The sequence below is a fragment of the Myotis lucifugus genome, unplaced genomic scaffold (assembly GCF_000147115.1).
Source record: "Myotis lucifugus unplaced genomic scaffold, Myoluc2.0 scaffold_5, whole genome shotgun sequence".
NCBI lineage: Eukaryota > Metazoa > Chordata > Mammalia > Chiroptera > Vespertilionidae > Myotis > Myotis lucifugus.
The window spans coordinates 1763713-1782315 of NW_005871053.1; the positions used below are offsets into that span (position 1 = coordinate 1763713).

An 18603-nucleotide genomic window follows, 5' to 3' on the forward strand; every position below is an offset into this window, starting at 1 on the left:
AGGCCCCAGGCCAGAGGGAGGTGACCAGCGGTGGTGGCAGGAGGCGGGGGCCAGCCGGGAGTAGGTGGTGGCAGGGGGTGGGGCTGGCTGGTGAGCGGGCGGCGCCAGGCCGGCCAAGGCGGGTGCCAGCAGGGGCCCCTGATTGCCCCACTGGTTGTCCCACAGATTGGCCCTGATTGCCAGCCAGGCCTAGGGACCCTGCCTGTGCAAGAATTTTGTGCACCAGGCCTCTAGTATTATTATAATGTCTCTTAGTGAGAAAAAAATATTACAGGAGTTTTGTGGAAGTAATTTGGAAAGTCTGTCTTTTACGATATATTAAAAAATAGTTCTTAATGAAATACTTTTGGTTCTAAGGAGTCTTACTATTATTATTTTTCTGCAGTAGTGCTAATTCAAAGAACCAGAGTACCTAAGCACATTAAGGAAATTTGTAGTTAGCTCATACATTCTTATTATAGACTAGAGGCCCGGTGCACAAAAATTTGTTCACTCGTGGGGGGGGGGTTCCCTCAGCCTGGCCTGTGCCCTCTCGCAGTCTGGGACCCCTCGAGGGATGACCACCTGCTGGCTTAGGCCCGCTCCCTGGGGGGAGCGGGCCTAAGCTGGCAGTCAGACATCCCTCTGGCAGCCCGGGAGCCCTTGGGGGATGCCCACTTGCCAGCGGGGAGCATGCCTAAGCTGCAGTCGGACATCCTTAGCGCTGCTGAGGATTTGGGAGAGGCTCCCACCACCACCGCTGTACTGGTAGTCATCAGCCTGGCTTGTGGCTGAGCAGAGCTCCCCCTGTGGGAGCGCACTGACCACCAGGGGGCAGCTCCTGCATTGAGCATCTGCCCCCTGGTGGTCAGTGTGTGTCATAGTGACCAGTCATTCCCAGTCGTTCTGTTGTTAGGGTCAATTTGCATATTACCCTTCTTTATATAGAGTGCCTGGCCAGCCTGGGTGAGGGGATGATGGCTGTTTGCAGGCTGGCCACAGCTCCTTCAGGGTGGGGGTCCCCGCTGGGGTGCCTGGCCAGCCTGGGTGAGGGGCTGATGGCTGTTTGCAGGCTGGCCACAGCCCCTTCAGGGTGGGGGTCCCTGCTGGGGTGCCTGGCCAGGCTGGGTGAGTGGCTGATGGCTGTTTGCAGGCTGGCCACAGCTCCTTCAGGGTGGGGGTCCCCACTGGGGTGCCTGGCCAGCCTGGGTGAGGGGCTGATGGCTGTTTGCAGGCTGACAACAGCCCCTTCAGTGTGGGGGTCCCCACTTTGGTGCCTGGCCATCCTGGGTGAGGGGCTGAGGGCCGTTTTCAGACTGGCCACACCCCCTTTAGGGTGGGGGCGTCCTGCTGGGGTGCCTGGCCAGCCTGGGTGAGTGGCTGATGGCCGTTTTCAGGCTGGCCAAGCCCCCCAGCGGGGACCCTCACCCCATGAGGGTGTGGCCAGCCTGGGTGAGTGGCTGATGGCTGTTTGCAGGCTGGCCACGGCCCCCAGCCACCCAAGCTCCCAGTGGAGGCTGGCTGGAAGCAGGTATCTGGGATTTATTTATCTTCTATAATTGAAACTTTGTTGCCATGAGCGGAGGCCTCAGCTGGCTCAGGGCTGGCAGGAAGCTTGGCTTCCTCCATCGCCTGGGCAACCAAGCTGCCTGCTTGCTCCAGCTCCGTGGCTGCCGGCCGCCATCTTGTTTGGGTTAATTTGCATATAGTCGCTCTGATTGGCTGGTGGGCGTGGCTTGGGGCGCAGTGAAGGTACGGTCAATTAGCATCTTTGTCTTTTATTAGTGTAGATAAGGAAATTGAAGGCTGGTGAAATGACATGATAAGCCATTTGGCAGAAATAGTGACAAAATCAGAACTAAATCCCAGGGTATTAATATCTTGGTTCATTGTTCTGTTTGGATGCTGAAAGAATTTTAATATGGTATTTTGTATTTTGACATATAGTTAACACCAGATTTGCTTCTTTTCCCACTTAGGTGATGAAATTTTTTTAAAGGCTCTTGGATCTTTTTTTAACTTTTCCATAGTAATTAGCATATACTAGACTATTCATAATTACTTAAGGAGAATTTACCATTTGGATTAAACCAGTTATTTTCTAATCTTGATTTTTCTGATGCTTCATGATATCCCAGAGTATCAGATATTTGCTAGTATTCATTAAAAATAAATTAATTTTAATTTAATTAATTTAATGATGTAGTGTAATTGTAATACAGATTCCTGGGTTCTATTCCCAGAGATTTTGGTTCACTGAATTTTAGATGGAACTCTGTATTCTGTATTCTGAACAAACTCTTCTAGCAATTTATGTGCAGTCAGATTAAAAAGTCAATACAGAATTTTTAGGAAGCAGAGATAAATAGCAAAGGACAACTAAAAACAAGCATAAAGCAGATGAGGTGGAACATTAAATATTTTTAATGATACATATTTAATGATAAAGCTATAGTTAATAGACCACATGACAAATTTATTAGGATAGAGTACATATAAGGCATTCTTGGAAAAATATGAAATATGTTGAGCTCTAGCAACAGTCACATAACCCCAATGTCTTTTCCTCTCAGTGAGAACGATCAGTGTAAAATCATGCACAAGAGGATGACAGGAGGTTCTTTACCCCTTTAAAATAGATGAGGTGGAACATTAAATATTTTTAATGATACATATTTAATGATAAAGCTATAGTTAATAGACCACATGACAAATTTATTAGGATAGAGTACATATAAGGCATTCTTGGAAAAATATGAAATATGTTGAGCTCTAGCAACAGTCACATAACCCCAATGTCTTTTCCTCTCAGTGAGAACGATCAGTGTAAAATCATGCACAAGAGGATGACAGGAGGTTCTTTACCCCTTTAAAATAAAGATCCTAACATTTCCAAACATTCTGAACTTTAAAAAGGTAACATGATTTCATGAGCTAAGCTCTTAACCCAGGAAGGCAGAATTTACGTAGCTTTCATGAAATAAAGAAAACAAAATCTGGCTCTGGCCGGTGTGGCTCAGTTGGTTGGAGTGTCCTCCTATATACCAACAGGTTTTGGGTTCAATCTCATATTAGTGTTTCTCTCTCTCTCTCTTTCTCTCACCTCCTCTCCCCTTCTCTCTGAAATAAATAACCATATCCTCAGGTGAGGATAAAAAAAACAAAAACAAACTGGAGGAGTGTTGCTGGGACTGACCTCAGATTAAAAAAAGCATAGGCTCTGTTGTTTTGGGATGGTACAATTAGAAATGTACAGCAGCTGTAACTGGAATTTAAATGGAGAAGGAAAAAGAAATTTTATTCCTCAATATTTTTTTCTCTATTTTAATTAGTCTCTTTCAGATGCACTAATTTCTCTTCAGATGGTGTATCCTAGAAGGAATCTTTCAGCCGACCAGTGGAGAAATGCCCAATTATTGAGTCTCATCAGTGCACCCAGTACAATGCTTAATCCTGCACAGTCTGATACCGTATGATTCTGTTTTTCCCTTTTTGAATGAAAATAGTGAAATTGATTTTTAAAAACTGAGTTAAGCAGTGCTATTGCAGTATTCTAATTAGTACTAGCCTATAGTGAAGTTTATTGTAAATGCTCAGTAATTAAGTTATACTATTTAGTACTTTTATTTCTAGATTCTGATGCCAAGTTAATACAATTAGTAGTATGAGTATTTTCTTTTAAAGTTTAAAAGTTTGTTTTAATCTTATGGTGGAAAATTTAGAAGGTGCAGAAATTTATAAAGACAATAACAAAAAATTTCCCAAATCTTACCAACTAGAGAAAATTGTTGTATGTTGTTATATTTCTTTTTAATCTTTGTGTGTATGAATATAGATGTTATGTATATGGAAAATGCACACACATAATTACTGATTTGAGTGAAACAGTGAGCACTCATATACATAATTTTTTTTTTTAACTTGACTAAAATTTTATCCTTTGGAATACCACAAACTCTGAAATAGACTTGGGAAATCTGGAGTTGTCATTTATTAGATTGAATATGATTTAGCAACATTACTTTTTAAGGAGGAGGTATTAAGTTATGTAAATGTGAAAGGAGCACAGCTCTTATTGTCCTTTATGGACTGCAATTTTAAATATAGGTTATAAAACTTTTACCCAACTTTTAAAATTTGTTGGGGTATTTGAGCCAAGAATTGAGTCGTGAGAATTCTGAGGAGTCAGAGGAGAGTGATTCGATATGGGTTGTTTTGTTTTTAAGAATTTCTTTTAAACACAAATTTATATTTTCTCTTTTTAAGATGCCTTGTGAATATCTCTCGTTGGATGCGATGGAAAAATGGATTATCTGTAAGTAAAATTGAATAGTTTAGTGATTATCCCTCAGGTTTTAAGTTTTAGAGAAAAATAACAGATAATATATATTACTTCTGTGGCAAGCACTTTCTTAAGTCTTCTATGTGCATTACCTCATTCAGTTCTCATACTAATCCTGTTAGGGTAGATGGTATGTTTTATAGATGAGGAACCTAAAACTTAATCCATACAGGTAGTAAGGGACAGTGACAAAGTAAGAACCCAGGCTAACTCCAAGGCTCATAGTCTACATTATATTGCCTCTCAACATAGCTTTTTATTTTGTTTTTTAATGATTTTTTAAATATTGCATTTATCCACTTAAAGTTTTTGGTATTTACTTCAGAACATATAATAAACGATTCATATGTTTTGCAGTCTGTTAGATGCAGGGGGAATAAAATTCCTAGGATTTTTTCCCTAGGAAGGATTTCTGCCCCTATGAAGTTCACAAACTAAGGGAGAAGTAGATAGAAACACACAGATTTAATACAAAATTAGAAATGCTATATTGTAATTCCTTCTATCACCCCCATGTCCACTAGTGAAGGGGAATAATTTTGAGCAGTTTGTGTTTTTTAGGTCTTACAATTCTTGTTTCTTGATTTATTAAACTTTAGAAACTACTTTTATTACAGTGTTTGTCTATAGTGAAAGACCAGTTTTTCTTTTTTAATGATTTTTGGATTGATACTTTTATAAAATACAATAGAAATGAATTACTAGAATGATCAGAAATAAAGCAATAAGCAAAGACACAAAATAAAAGCCCATATTTTTAATTACTAGATTTAATCTAACAATTAGATTATTATTAAGTTTCTATTCATAAATCACTCAAGCTTTTATGAACGTTTGTAAACACTCTCAATTTCTCTGCTTAGTCTCATTATGCACTGGCACTTTGCACTCATTAAAATGAAAGAGGTGGAATTTAGCTCAGACTCCCTACTCTTAGCCATTTTAAAAAATATGTTTTATTGATTTCAGAGAAGAAGGGATATAGAAACATCAATGATGAGAGAGAATCATCATCATGATCGGCTGCCTCCTGCACGCCCCCTACTGGGGATCGAGCCTGCAACCCAGGCATGTGCCCTTGACCGGAATCGAACCTGGGACCATTCAGTCTGCAAGCCTATGCTCTATCCACTGAGCCAAACCAGCTAGGGCCTTTTAGCCATTTTTATTATAATTTTTATATTGATCGGGTTTGTGATAGTTCTGTTTTTTTCTATAATAATAGTTAAGATTTTCATGCTTTGTCTCTTAGTTGATTTAGACACAGCTTTTGAAGTATTTATTTTGCTCAAATGTGCAGTGATCCTTGGTTGCTTTATGTTTATGGATGTATGGCTGAAGAACTGGGGTGATTAGTAGACTTAGGTGGCATGGGTGACCTCTAGAGTTATACAGCACTATTCCCCCCGGTCTTTACCTTAAATGGGCTTTGTATGGTGAGCATGGAGGAGGAGGAGGCAGACAGATTTGGGATAACCACAGTTGCCAAGGTAAAGGTTTACTCTGAGTTGCCAAGGTAAAGGTTTACTCTGAGTTTTGCTGCTTTCATGTATTTGAACCTTGAGTAGAGTTGATATAAAGGTAAAGAGTTACTTCAAACTCTGCTTTTCTCTTTTTGATCCCAGTTCCCACATAAGGACTTTTCTACTGAAGATGGTCTACTTTCTTTAGAGCTTTGTTCTTGATTAATTTAAAGTATAGTCCCTGGACCAGCAGCGTCGAGTAGAACCTTCTTAGATGTGCAGAATCTTGATCTCTACTCTAGACCTATTGAATCAGAAACTCTGTATGGATCCCAGCAATATGACTTAACAAGCCTTTCTGGTGATTTTGATGCAAGCTAAAGTTTGAGATCACTGGTCTAGTTTATTACCTGGGGCCAAGAGTTATTGAAGGCTTAGAATATTGAGGACTCAGGTATTTGAAGTGCAATTATAAAATAACTTACCCTGCCCTAACCGGTTTGGCTCAGTGGATAGAGCGTCGGCCTGCTGGCTGAAGGGTCCCAGGTTCAATTCTGGTCAAGGGCATGTACCTGGGTTGCGGGCACATCCCCAGTGGGGGGCGTGCAAGAGGCAGCTGAATCGATGTTTCTCTCTCATCGATGTTTCTAACTCTCTATTCCTCTTCCTCTCCCTTCCTCTCTGTAAAAAATCAATAAAACATATTTTAAAAAGCCCTAACCAGTTTGGGTCAGTGGATAGAGCCTCGGCCTGCGGACTGAAGGGTCCCGGGCTCGATTCCGGTCAAGGGCATGTACCTTGGTTGCAGGCACATCCCCAGTAGGGGGTATGCAGGAGGCAGCTGATCGATGTTTCTCTCTCATCAATGTTTCTAACTCTCTATCCCTCTCCCTTCCTCTCTGTAAAAAATCAATAAAATATATTAAAATATATATATATATATTTAAAAAAAATAACTTATCCTGATGTTCTTTTCAGGGTTTATTCTTGCTCTGTTGGTTGGACTCAGAGGACTCGTAGGAAAAGATCTCTCTTTATTTCTGGAGTTTTGGGTTACTAATTCCTGCCTCTTTTTTTGTGTGTGTGTCATTGTTAATTTCCGCCTGAGGATATTCTTTCCATTGCTTTTCAGAGAGAGAGGGAAGGAGATGAAGGAAGGAGGGGGGAGGGGAAGAGAGAGAGAGAGAGAAAGAGAGAGAGTCCCATCTCTTTTTAACTTGATAGTCCAGTTTTATCTACTTTCTATCTTCAGAGATTTTCTTTAACTTTCTTGTCTAGTTTTGTTCTTCAACATTTTTATGGCTTGAAAATTAAAAAACATTTTTTTTAATCCTTTCATTCGGACCTTGGTAGGAAAAGGGGTTTAATGTGGTTTAATTAATAAACTATTCTCTTAATCTTGGGCAGTCTATTTTAAATTATTTTTTCTATCATAAACAAATTAATATGCTTTAATTCATAAAGTAACCTATGTCTTAAGAAAATAAAATATATGCTTATCCATAATATAACTGATAATATTTTCAGGGAAACCTTTTATAAGCAGCAATTTTGTGAAATCTAAGTATACAATAAGATGTGAGATATCAAGTGAATCTTATTTTACTCAGGAATTAAGAGTTAAAAGTCAATATATTGAATAAAAAATATTTTATAAACAAAATTTCTCTGGAGGATTCTTTCAATTTCTTTACATGTATTCTGTTTCTTTGGTTGCATACCAGATCAAATAATTGGCTTACATGTAGAGGCCCTATTGTATGAAAAATATTTTTATATGTTACAGGAAATTCAAGGAAGTTAAATATACTTCTATATGTACAGACTCTACAATAAATGGCTATTTAAAGAGCTAGCTTGCTTGTGTAGTGGCACTTTTAAAGGATGGTTGGCCCTAACCGGTTTGGCTCAGTGGATAGAGCATCGGCCTGCGGACTGAAAGGTCCCAGGTTCGATTCCGGTCAAGGGCATGTACCTTGGTTGCAGGCACATCCCCAGTATGTGTAGGAGGCAGCTGCTCGATGTTTCTCTCTCATTGATGTTTCTTACTCTCTATGCCTCTCCCTTCCTCTCTGTAAAAAACCAATTAAATAAATAAATAGATAGATAGATAGATAGAATAAAAAGATAAAAATATGTGTAAAACACACACACAAAATAAAGGATGGTTGAACTAAGAATAAAAAGATAAATGGCGCCGAAACCGGTTTGGCTCAGTGGATAGAGCGTCGGCCTGTGGACTGAAAGGTCCCAGGTTCGATTCCGGTCAAGGGCATGTACCTGGGTTGCGGGCACACCCCCAGTAGGAGATGTGCAGGAGGCAGCTGGTCGATGTTTCTCTCTCATCGATGTTTCTAACTCTCTATCCCTCTCTCTTCCTCTCTGTAAAAAATCAATAAAATATATAAAAAAATAAAAAATAAAAAAATAAAAAAAAGATAAATGGCAAGGTATGTGTTAATAATTTAAGAGTTTAAAGAAGGGAGTGACTATTAAGAATTGTAGGGAAATCTCACAGAAAACAGGGTTGATTTGTCACTGGCCAGTAGCCATTGAGTAAGTGTTTAATGAATGAAAGTAGAGGGTTTATGGCCTATTATAGAGGGCTAGAAAGGACATCAATAAACATATATAGATTATTATACCTTTGTGTAAGATTTCCAAGGTAGATAATAAAAGGTGAAAGATATTTGAATTCATATAATAGAGAGCAGTATAATATATTGAAAGAATTTTAAGGGTAAATAGTTGAGGCTAAGTCTAGCTCTAATTTAATAATATAACTTCAGTCAAGTCATTGATCATTCATTTCTTCAACTATAAAAGGACACCTGCTCTATCTACTCCACAGGATCACATGAGATAATGTGTGAAAAAAGTATTTAATAAACCATAAATTGCTATGAAAATGAAAGATACTATTTCATTTATTCTGGTGATTTAGAAAAGTATATTTATTTTTCGTTGATTGCAACAACTGTGATGATTATTATGCTTTTTAATTAGTAACTGATCTCAGGCTTAAAATATTTTTTATTTATTTTTAAAAATATTTTTTTATTTATTTCAGAGATGGAGGGAGAGAGAGAGAGAGAAACATAAATGATGAGAGAGAATCATTGATCGGCTGCCTCCTGCACAGCCCCTACTGGGGATTGAGCCTGCAACCCGGGCATGTGCCCTTGACCAGAATCAGACCCAGGACCCTTTAGTATTCAGATTGATGTTCTATCCACTGAGCCAAACCAGCTAGGGCTGGCTTAAAATATTTTATAAGTATTTCTGAAAATGTCTTTTAGTCATTCATTAAAAGGACTCTTTCTTCACAACCCAGAAGTGATGTTCTCCCCCCCTTTTTGTCAGTCTGGGTTCAAAAATTAATTTTGCAGAATACAGAAAATTATTGAAAGAGCAACAGTATTGCCATCTTGTATGTATATGAATTATTACCGGTCATTTAAAAACCTTAATTTAGTGATTGTGTTTACTTTTCTGAATTTTTGAAAAGCTATTTTGTAACTGAAAGAACTTCACCTTTGGAAAATTTTAACATTTGTATTGACTTTTCTTTTTTATTTAAAGTTGGCTTTATTTTGTGCCATGGGATCCTCAATACTGATGCAACAGCACTGAATCTTTGGAAGCTAGCTCTTCAAAGTAGCTCTTGCCTCTCTCTCTTTCGGGATGAAGTTTTCCACATTCACAAAGCTGCAGAAGACTTATTTGTAAACATACGAGGGTATGGCATCTTCAATGTTTTTGTCTTTTTGGATAAGGATAGTGAGTGGATTATCTTCATTGAAGTTTTGGGGATAGAGAAGGGTCATATCATGCAAGAAAATATTATTGCCTGTACCATCTTATCAGTCACAAGCAAGTTGTTTTTAACAATCATCCTGATAAGGTACTATTCATATTTTTTATAAGTAACTTCACAGATTAAAATATCTAGTGTTCCTGCCCTTTTAAAACTTGTGTTGTAGGAGAAAGAAGGTATGTCCTCTTTTGCAAATCATAATATGGTTTTAGACAAAAATAGTACTAAAAAAACACCGTATACATTTTAGAGTTATGAACTTTTAAAAAAATGGTTTCCATCACCACTTATCCCCTCTATGCCCTTTTTCACTTCCACCTCCTCCCACCTCCCCCACAGTCACCACACTGGGTTTTGAACTTTTTAAAAGTGCTAGTTTAAATTTAGTGTACTTATAAAAGTACTAGTAGTCCTGTGCACGAATCTGTGTGCTAGTAGGTTGCTGCCGCCCTCCTGTAGCTACCCTCCCCCCCCCATAGTTTGTTGCCCTGCCCTCTCCTGTAGCTCTCCGCCTCCTGGTTGCTTGCTGCCTGCCCCCTCCTGTAGCTCTCTGCAGCCCGTTTGTACCTCGCTGGCCCACCCTCCTGCTGATCCGTGATCTGGTCGTGACATGCTTGGTCGTTAAACCTAAGGGCGAAACGGCCAATTAGCATATTCCTCTCATTATATAGGATATGAATCAATCAGAAATATTTAATTATAACAATTACAGAAGTCAGACTGCTGCATATAGGAAATCGTGTTTCCCTTTAATAGGCAGGTATTCCAAATGACTTATTTACATTCATTTTCTGTAAAGTAAATAATTTTCAGAAATTTGTTCCTTGAAATTTTTAAATCTTGCATTTCTTTCCACATGAGGTTATGTAGCCAATATATAAAAGCCAAGTTGAGCTCAGACTTGGTAGCAATTATGAAATATTTTAAAATTAGGAGCATCTAAAATATCCTGGTATCTCTGGAAATGTTATGCTGGGCTTGTTAGTTTCAGGTAGAAATTAAATTTACTACATTTATTTCTTATCCTATTTACCTATTTCCTAATTAAATTGAGATAAAAATAGAGCATCTGTTAGTTACTAAAAAATAAAGCTATGTTTAATACTCACAATTTAACCAGTATATCTCAATTTTAATGTGCATAAGAATTACCCTGGGATGTGAACTAAAATCCAGGATCCTGGGCATCATTCCTAACTTCCTCTATCTTCTATATTTGTGTCTCAGAGAGGTTGAAGGAATCTGCCCCCGCCCCTCAGTAATTTATTGAGGTAAAATTTACTCACAGAAAGATACAAATTTTAGATGCAAAGCTCAATTAATTTGCATATGAATTACTCTAGGTCAGTGATGGCGAACCTATGACACGCGTGTCAGAGGTGACACACGAACTAATTTTTTTGGTTGATTTTTCTTTGTTAAATGGCATTTAAATATATAAAATAAATATCAAAAATATAAGTCTTTGTTTTACTATGGTTGCAAATATCAAAAAATTTCTATATGTGACACGTCACCAGAGTTAAGTTAGGGTTTTTCAAAATGCTGACACACCGAGCTCAAAAGGTTCACCATCACTGCCCTAGGTCAAGATATAGAACATTTTCATTATATCCAGAAAATTCTCTCGTGCTTTTTTCTGGTTAGTATTGTCAACCTTGGTCCCCCTCCACTCACCCTCTTTTTCAAGTGGCCACTGTTTGGATTTCTGTCACTGTAGGTGATTCTGACATTCTCATGCAAATAGTTTCTCAGTCATGCTATGTGAAACAGTACCCTATGTACTTTTCAGGTCTTAATTCAGCTTTTATTTTAGACAGTGGAGTTCCCAGAAATACCCTGTCATATGGGCTTTGTCATTTTCTAATTCATTCAGATTGCAAATCATGAAACTTGTATAATGTCTTATATTGACAATATGATGTAGAATCGTATTTAAATATATATAAACATTTAGAACCAGGTAGTCTGTGTATATTGAGTGAGCTTACGATATGTATGATACAAGTAAGTTTAGTGACACCATATAATGAGTTGTCTTTTGGTTATGCTTTTTTAAATGATAAATTTGCCATTTAAATATCTCTATTTAAAGTCGAAAAGTTTTAATTTTTAAATAGTGAGTGGTCAATCTAATTTAAAATGTGAATTATCATAGTAATTACAAGTCAGACTATAATTATAAAAGTTTATTAATTATAAAGGACAGTGATTATATAATTAGTATGTTTTGGACACATGCGCAAGAACACATAAATCTTAGAATTCTTAATTTAGAAGTTGAAGTTCTTAGGGTGAAGTGGTTTTAGCCAGGTTTTCAGGAAGAGGTTTTCTTTAACATTTGAGGAATTTTGAGTTTTTGTATTTAGTATTCATGAAGTTGACATATATTTATTTTTCAGATGGCACCTTTAAACTATTTGATGTTGGTGTTGTTTCATTTAATTTAAAGTAATCAAATGCTTTCCTGCCCCAGTTTTCTCCATCACAGAGCCCCTATCCCTAAGTAATCTTTAGTGTTGATTATGAGTATATGTCCTTTCAGAATTTTTTTAATGCTTTTTAAGTCAGAAGTGATAAAAAGTCAGAAGTAATAGCTTTGTCAGCACTTGAAATTTTTAGAAACTACTATTAGTTACATCTTAAGTATAATTTTAATGTCTCTATTGGAGCTTAAGGGAATATAATTAATAAAGTAAAAAATCTACATTTTGAACTTTATTTTATTGTTGGATCTAATATATTATGAAATTTATCTAGGAAGCCTTTTCTGGTTACATAAGGTGCTGGCTAGGAAAGATGTGGGTAGACCCCTTCCATGCATTTCTAGTTTGAGGGCATTTTTCTTGTTGATAATATGTCAGTTCTATTTGACTTTTAGTATTTGATTAAATTATTTTGACTTATTGCTCAAATTAAGATCAACATGTTTCCAACTTTTTTTTTTTGCACATAGCTATAACAAACGTATTAATGATATAAGAGAATGCAAAGAGGCGGCTGTGTCACATGCGTAAGTACTTCTATCTTATCTGTGGTACTTTTAATAAAGAATAATTTCTTTCTTAAAGCATTATTTTGTTGAAGTGAGTTCATATTGATGGTATGCAAAATATAATAGAAGTGGGGACTTTAAAAAATTAAAGATAAGTTTTTATTGATTTCAGAGAGAGGAAGGGAAAGGGAGAGACAGATAGAAACATCATTGATGAGAAAGAATCATTGTTGACTGCCTCCTGCATGTCCCCTATTGGGGATCAAGCCCGCAACCTGGGCATGTGCCCTGATGGAAATCAAACCATGACCTCCTGGTTCATGGGTCAATACTCAACCACTGAGAGCTACACTGGCCGGGCAGAAATGGGGGACTTATAATCAATAGGAAATAAGTATATAACCTCAGTCTCTAGTAACTTTGGAATTAGTGCAGACAGATTTTAATTATTTTTGAAGTGTGATGAAAATGCTCTAAGGAAGTACCATACAAATGACTTTTAGTTTAGGTATCTTTCAAGTCTCTTACTGCCACTATCCTATAACAAAGTACTATATCTGAGCATTTTGAAAGATGTATCTTCTGAGGCAGGTGTCATTATCTGTTTTATAGATGGCTGAAACTGAGAGGTAGAACATATGGTCACATAGGTAGAGAGTGGGATTTTAATCTGTCTTTTCAAACTGATCTGTCTCACAGCTAAATTTCTGGTATTGCATATTCCTGATACTTATTTTTTTTGTATATATTTTGTGTGTATGTGTGTGTATCCACTTATTTTTTGCACCTGTATACATTTTAAAACTTTCTTGAAGCGCTGAATATTTTGCATAATATGACGAGTTGGAATACTAAGAACATTTTATGATTTTTTCCCCATGTTAATATGTGAGAATAACTTTTTTCTACTTTGCATTTTATTGAAATACCTTGTATATGAATATTTATGATTATCCTTTTCTTCCCTCGTCTTTCTGTTTTTTGAACGAGACCAAATAGATCTCATCCCAATATTTTTATTGAATATAACTCTTGTTTAGTCAGTTTTTTGTATTTAATAGGAATACGCTTAGTAAATGAGAACATGGGAAATTAGATATTTATTGTTATATTTGTTGATTTCTATGTTGGGGTGACAAAAATATATATAGGAGGACAGTAATTGCTGTTGAAGATTTCATAGTCCTGTTTATAAAATGCTTAGGATATATGGTACTAAAATTTCAGAAATTATTCAGAAATAGACATCTGGATATTAGGAAATGCTTCTTGTAGGATTGGTCTTGAAGTTTGGATGTAGTATTTTGATAGGTGAAGAATAATAGACCAAACATGGTTACAAAAAGCAGCACAAGAAAGGCAAGGATAAATGTAAAATTGGTAAGTCGCTTAATGGCAAGCACATAGAAGATGATATTTGTAAGGGGTTTCTGCTTCATAAAAAAAAACTTTGGATGTTGACCCTACAATGATAAGTTATTTAATTGCCAATAGTAATTTTAGTAGAAACAGATAAAATGTAAGTGTCTTTTCCTGTAGTGGTTCAATGCACAGAGAAAGACGCAAATTTTTAAGGTCTGCACTGAAAGAATTGGCTACAGTCCTCTCTGATCAACCTGGCTTGCTAGGTCCCAAGGTAATTGATTTAATTCATATGTCAACTGCACCATTCTACATTGTTCTCACTACTTGCTTATATATATGCTTTCCTTGATACATACTTTCAACTTCTCTTTGGTCATCTCCTTTCTGTTGGTGTGCCATCTTTTTGAACTTGATTTTATCAATTCTTGGCAATGACTTTTCACTTAGAGAAAGACTATGAATAGGTTTTGTTTTTAATCTTTGCGTAAGAGTAAACAATGTTTTTGTATTTTTTTTAATTAGGCACTTTTTGTTTTTATGGCGTTATCCTTTGCCCGTGATGAAATTATCTGGCTACTTCGTCATGCAGATAACATGCCAAAGAAGAGTGCAGATGACTTTATAGATAAGTAAGTTAGCAGCAATTAAAACTTTCTTTGTATATTTTGATTTATAACTGGGATTTGGGGCCTTTGAAGTAAAATTATTTTGAAAAACTTTTTTAGGGCTTTTCATATTTGTTATGCATATTTGTAACATAGCATTAGGTGATATGAATTAGAATGCAAAGTCAACTTGAGTTTAAAATTATGTCTTTTAATGTTTCCTTTCCTAATACTCTAGGTCAGTGGTTCTCAACCTTCTGGCCCTTTAAATACAGTTCCTCATGTTGTGACCCAACCATAACATTATTTTCGTTGCTACTTCATAACTGTAATGTTGCTACTGTTATGAATCGTAATGTAAATATCTGATATGCAGGATGGTCTTAGGCAACCCCTGTGAAAGGGTCATTGGACCACCAAAGGGGTCGCGACCCACAGGTTGAGAACCGCTGCTCTAGGTGGTCATAAAGTTGTTTTTTGGCTATACCCAGTGACTTTCCTATGGAATTCATATTTAAGAATCCTTACGGAGTTGCAACCAAGTCTATAATTTGAAATGTTTTTCTGTCATTTTTGTCAAGTCCCTCAATGAGGAGTTAGATAAGTGAAGCAGAGAAATAAGAGCAGATAGAAAAGTCTTATTTCTTCCCAGTTCCTTTTATTTGTGATTTTAAAATGATTATTTATGAGATGTTCTAATTTTATGTTCATTTTGGATTTTCCTCTTATCAGTTTTTTAGTCTTAGCTTTTCTTTTGCTTTCTTTATTCATGTTAAATAATTTAAAAACATAATTGACATTAAATGTTTAGCAGTAATTTTTCTAAAAGTAACTTCTTATAATATCAAAGGCATTTCACATTTTTCCTTGATAACAATAAATTTATTTTTTGAAATTTTTTTTTTCAATTTAAAAAAAAGGCACATTGCTGAATTGATATTTTACATGGAAGAGCTTAGAGCACATGTAAGGAAATATGGACCTGTAATGCAGAGGTATTACGTGCAGTACCTTTCTGGCTTTGATGCTGTTGTCCTCAATGAACTTGTGCAGGTAAAAACTATCTCATGTTATTTTTCCTTTTGTTTCTTCCCTTCTTTCTAGTAACTGATTTGTTTGTTCAATAAGCATTTAAAATATAATCTTGTGCCACATGGTGGCGATACAAATATAAACAAGTTGTAGTTATATCTTGTCAAGAGTATCATCATTTGGAGGGAAGAACGTATTTTGTTGTAGTTTAGTGTGGTAGGCATTTTGTTTAAGTGTGTACAAAGCTCAGAATGAACGCAATGCAGGGAATGTTTCTTTATCTTGCAGTAGAGGTGTACAGTAACTAAATTATATTGGGCCTTGCAAAAGAGGAAGTTAGTTATACATCAGATTTACTACTTACAAAGATTACCCTGGATCAGTGTGGTTGATGGGTTACTGGGGGCCAAGGGAAAAGGCAGAGAGAGAGTAGAAGAAGAATTGCAGTAGGCTGGATGAGAGCTGATGAGAACTTGAACTTGGACATTGGCTGTGAGATAAAAGATAATGGAGACATATAATTGATAACTAAGTATTAGAGGAAAAGTAGAAGATAAATCTTTCTGTATAGTGTGTTAGAGGATGGCCAATAAAAATTTTTTTATCTAGATGTCCTAATTTAAATGTCCTAATTTTTTCAATTTGGATTTTTCTCTATTGATTTTGTCCTAGGTTTTTTGTTTGTTTGGCTTTCCATAATTTCTTTATTTGGTCTTTTTCATCTTATTATAAGTTTATTTTATTTTTATTTCTAATAAACTAACTGACTGTAGGGAAAATAGTATCTTATTTTGCTTCATTTTATAAAATCACCAGTATCTAAAAACTACTGTAAGCTAACATATAGTATAAAGGAAGAATATATATTAAGACTAATATTAAGACTGTATTAAGACTCTACAGTTACTGGTTTTACAGAGAAATAACCATACTTTGAAATTCTAATATTTTTGAAACCTACCTAAAAATCCAAATAAGAAAAATGTCATGTAATTGTTTGCATTTAATTATATACAGCTTCTGTTTTCATAAACTAGTGTATTTCTTTTTTATCCACTAGATGGAGCTCAGATGCTTTTTTTTCTAGAATGTCCATTAAAAAAGACTAGAAAAGCTGATTTTATCTAAACCTTGTGTGGCTACTGTTTGCTGCAGTTTTATTCAAATAATTACTACTTATTGTATAAAGCAGAGGCTGTCATGCTATCACAATCTAAAAAGTAAATCAGACTCCTGGTTTCATGTCATTTTGAAATTTGCTGTGGTTAGTTGGATGCTTATGAATACATTTATGTTATAGTGTTAACATTTTAAAGTCATTCCATATTTTTTGGTGTTTTTTTATATAAACTGTATGTTAATACAATCTGAGAAAAAGGCTTATTTTTTCTGAAAATACTGTCATAGCAGTAGTAGCAGTAGTAAAATTATATTAATAATTGTCAAATTATTGATAGTTTATTTTATTACATTTGTAGTACAACTTTGTGAGGGTAGATATAGTTATCATTATTTGAAGAAAAAAGACCTTATGCAACTTGCTCAGTATTGCACAATCAAGTAACAGAGTCAGTATTTGAAGTAGTGTCTTAGCTTGACACCTAAGCTTTTTACCACCTCTTCTTTTGTAAAGTACAAGCATGGTGTTTTTAATTGTTTGCTGGAATTTAAATTTAGAACTAAGAGCAACCTGTTAACATAGCTCATTGTAATAGGTGTTAAATTACTTTTATTGTAAAACATACATAACAAAATTTGTCATCTTAACCATTTTTAAGTATACAGTATAGTGACATTATATACATTCACATTGTGGTGTAGGTCTTAATGTCTTGACAATTATTTATGCTGTTTGTGAGCTAAGCACCCACTTTTTAAAAAATTTATCTATTTCAGATGCAGTCTATCAAATTTTCATTTTTTTTTTTTTAGCCAGTTTGAGAGGGATTTTTTGTCCTAATTTTGTTGAGGTATAATTTACATTTAATAAAAAAATCACAAATTTTTAGTGTATGGTTTGAATTTTGGCAACTATGTATGCATTCATGTAACCACCACAGCAGTCAAGATGTGGAACATTTCCAACACTTAAAAGTTTTCTTGTGCACTTATGTAGCTGATTTCCTCTTCGACTCGACAAACACTCATCTGCTTTTGGTCATTTTTTGCCTTTAAAAAAATCATATAAATGGAATCATATACCATATAACTTTTTTATTGTTGTTAGAGAGAAAGGCGGGGTGGGGGGAGGGGGGAGGGTGGGAGGGAGAGAGGGAGAGAGAGCGAGAAAGAGAAACATCCATTGGTTGCCTCCCATATGTACCCTGACTTTTTGGTGTATAATATTTAAATTAAACATCACCCGAGGCTATTTTTCCATTGATTTTTATACAGGGCGGGGGGGGGGGTGGTGGAGGGAGAGACAGAGAGAGAGAAACTTCTATGTGAGAGACACATACATTGGTTGCCTCCTCGCATGCGTGCCGACCTGGGCTGGGGATCAAACCTGCAACTGAGGCATGTGCCCTTGTCCGGAATCAAACCCACAGACTACCATTCTATCTACTGAGCCAAACTGACTAGGGCTGTTTTTGATTTCTTTCAATAGCACAATGTTTTTGAGATTCATCCCTTTTATTATATGTATCAACATTTTGTCCATGTTCATTGCTGAAAAATATTCCATAGTGTGGATATACTGTTTTGTTTATCTGTCTACCTGTTGATGAACCTATGGATTTTTTTCTAACTAGATGATTTTAACATTATTTTTTTTTGTTTCTTTTCAGAATCTTTCTGTTTGCCCTGAAGATGAATCAATCATCATGTCTTCTTTTGTTAACACTATGACTTCCCTAAGTGTAAAGCAAGGTAATAAATCTTTTAAATAAAAACACATTTTCTTCTCAGTAGGTTTTCAAATTTTATTATTAAGGAAAAGATTTGACCGTTAACATTTAATCACTTACTTTTTTGGACATACAGTAGTCCACCCCCCTTATCTG

At 36.0% G+C, this 18603-nt stretch overlaps 1 protein-coding gene across 5 annotated transcripts in view; it reads left to right on the top strand.

Annotated features, from left to right (window-relative positions):
• Window positions 1-3304: 3304 nt before the first annotated feature.
• The window catches only part of NCKAP1 (NCK associated protein 1), a 56071-nt gene continuing 40772 nt past the window's right edge, over window positions 3305-18603 (top strand). For 4 of the 5 annotated variants that reach the window (XM_006083030.3, XM_023744312.1, XM_023744319.1 and 1 more), the window contains exons 1-8: window positions 3305-3449; window positions 4246-4294; window positions 9367-9523; window positions 12558-12614; window positions 14136-14232; window positions 14484-14590; window positions 15487-15619; window positions 18388-18469. In XM_006083030.3, the coding sequence (XP_006083092.1) occupies window positions 3342-3449; window positions 4246-4294; window positions 9367-9523; window positions 12558-12614; window positions 14136-14232; window positions 14484-14590; window positions 15487-15619; window positions 18388-18469 (790 nt within the window). In that variant the 5' untranslated portion in view covers window positions 3305-3341. The remainder of the gene's footprint in view (window positions 3450-4245; window positions 4295-9366; window positions 9524-12557; window positions 12615-14135; window positions 14233-14483; window positions 14591-15486; window positions 15620-18387; window positions 18470-18603) is intronic. The other variant, XM_023744327.1, reaches the window with a different exon arrangement.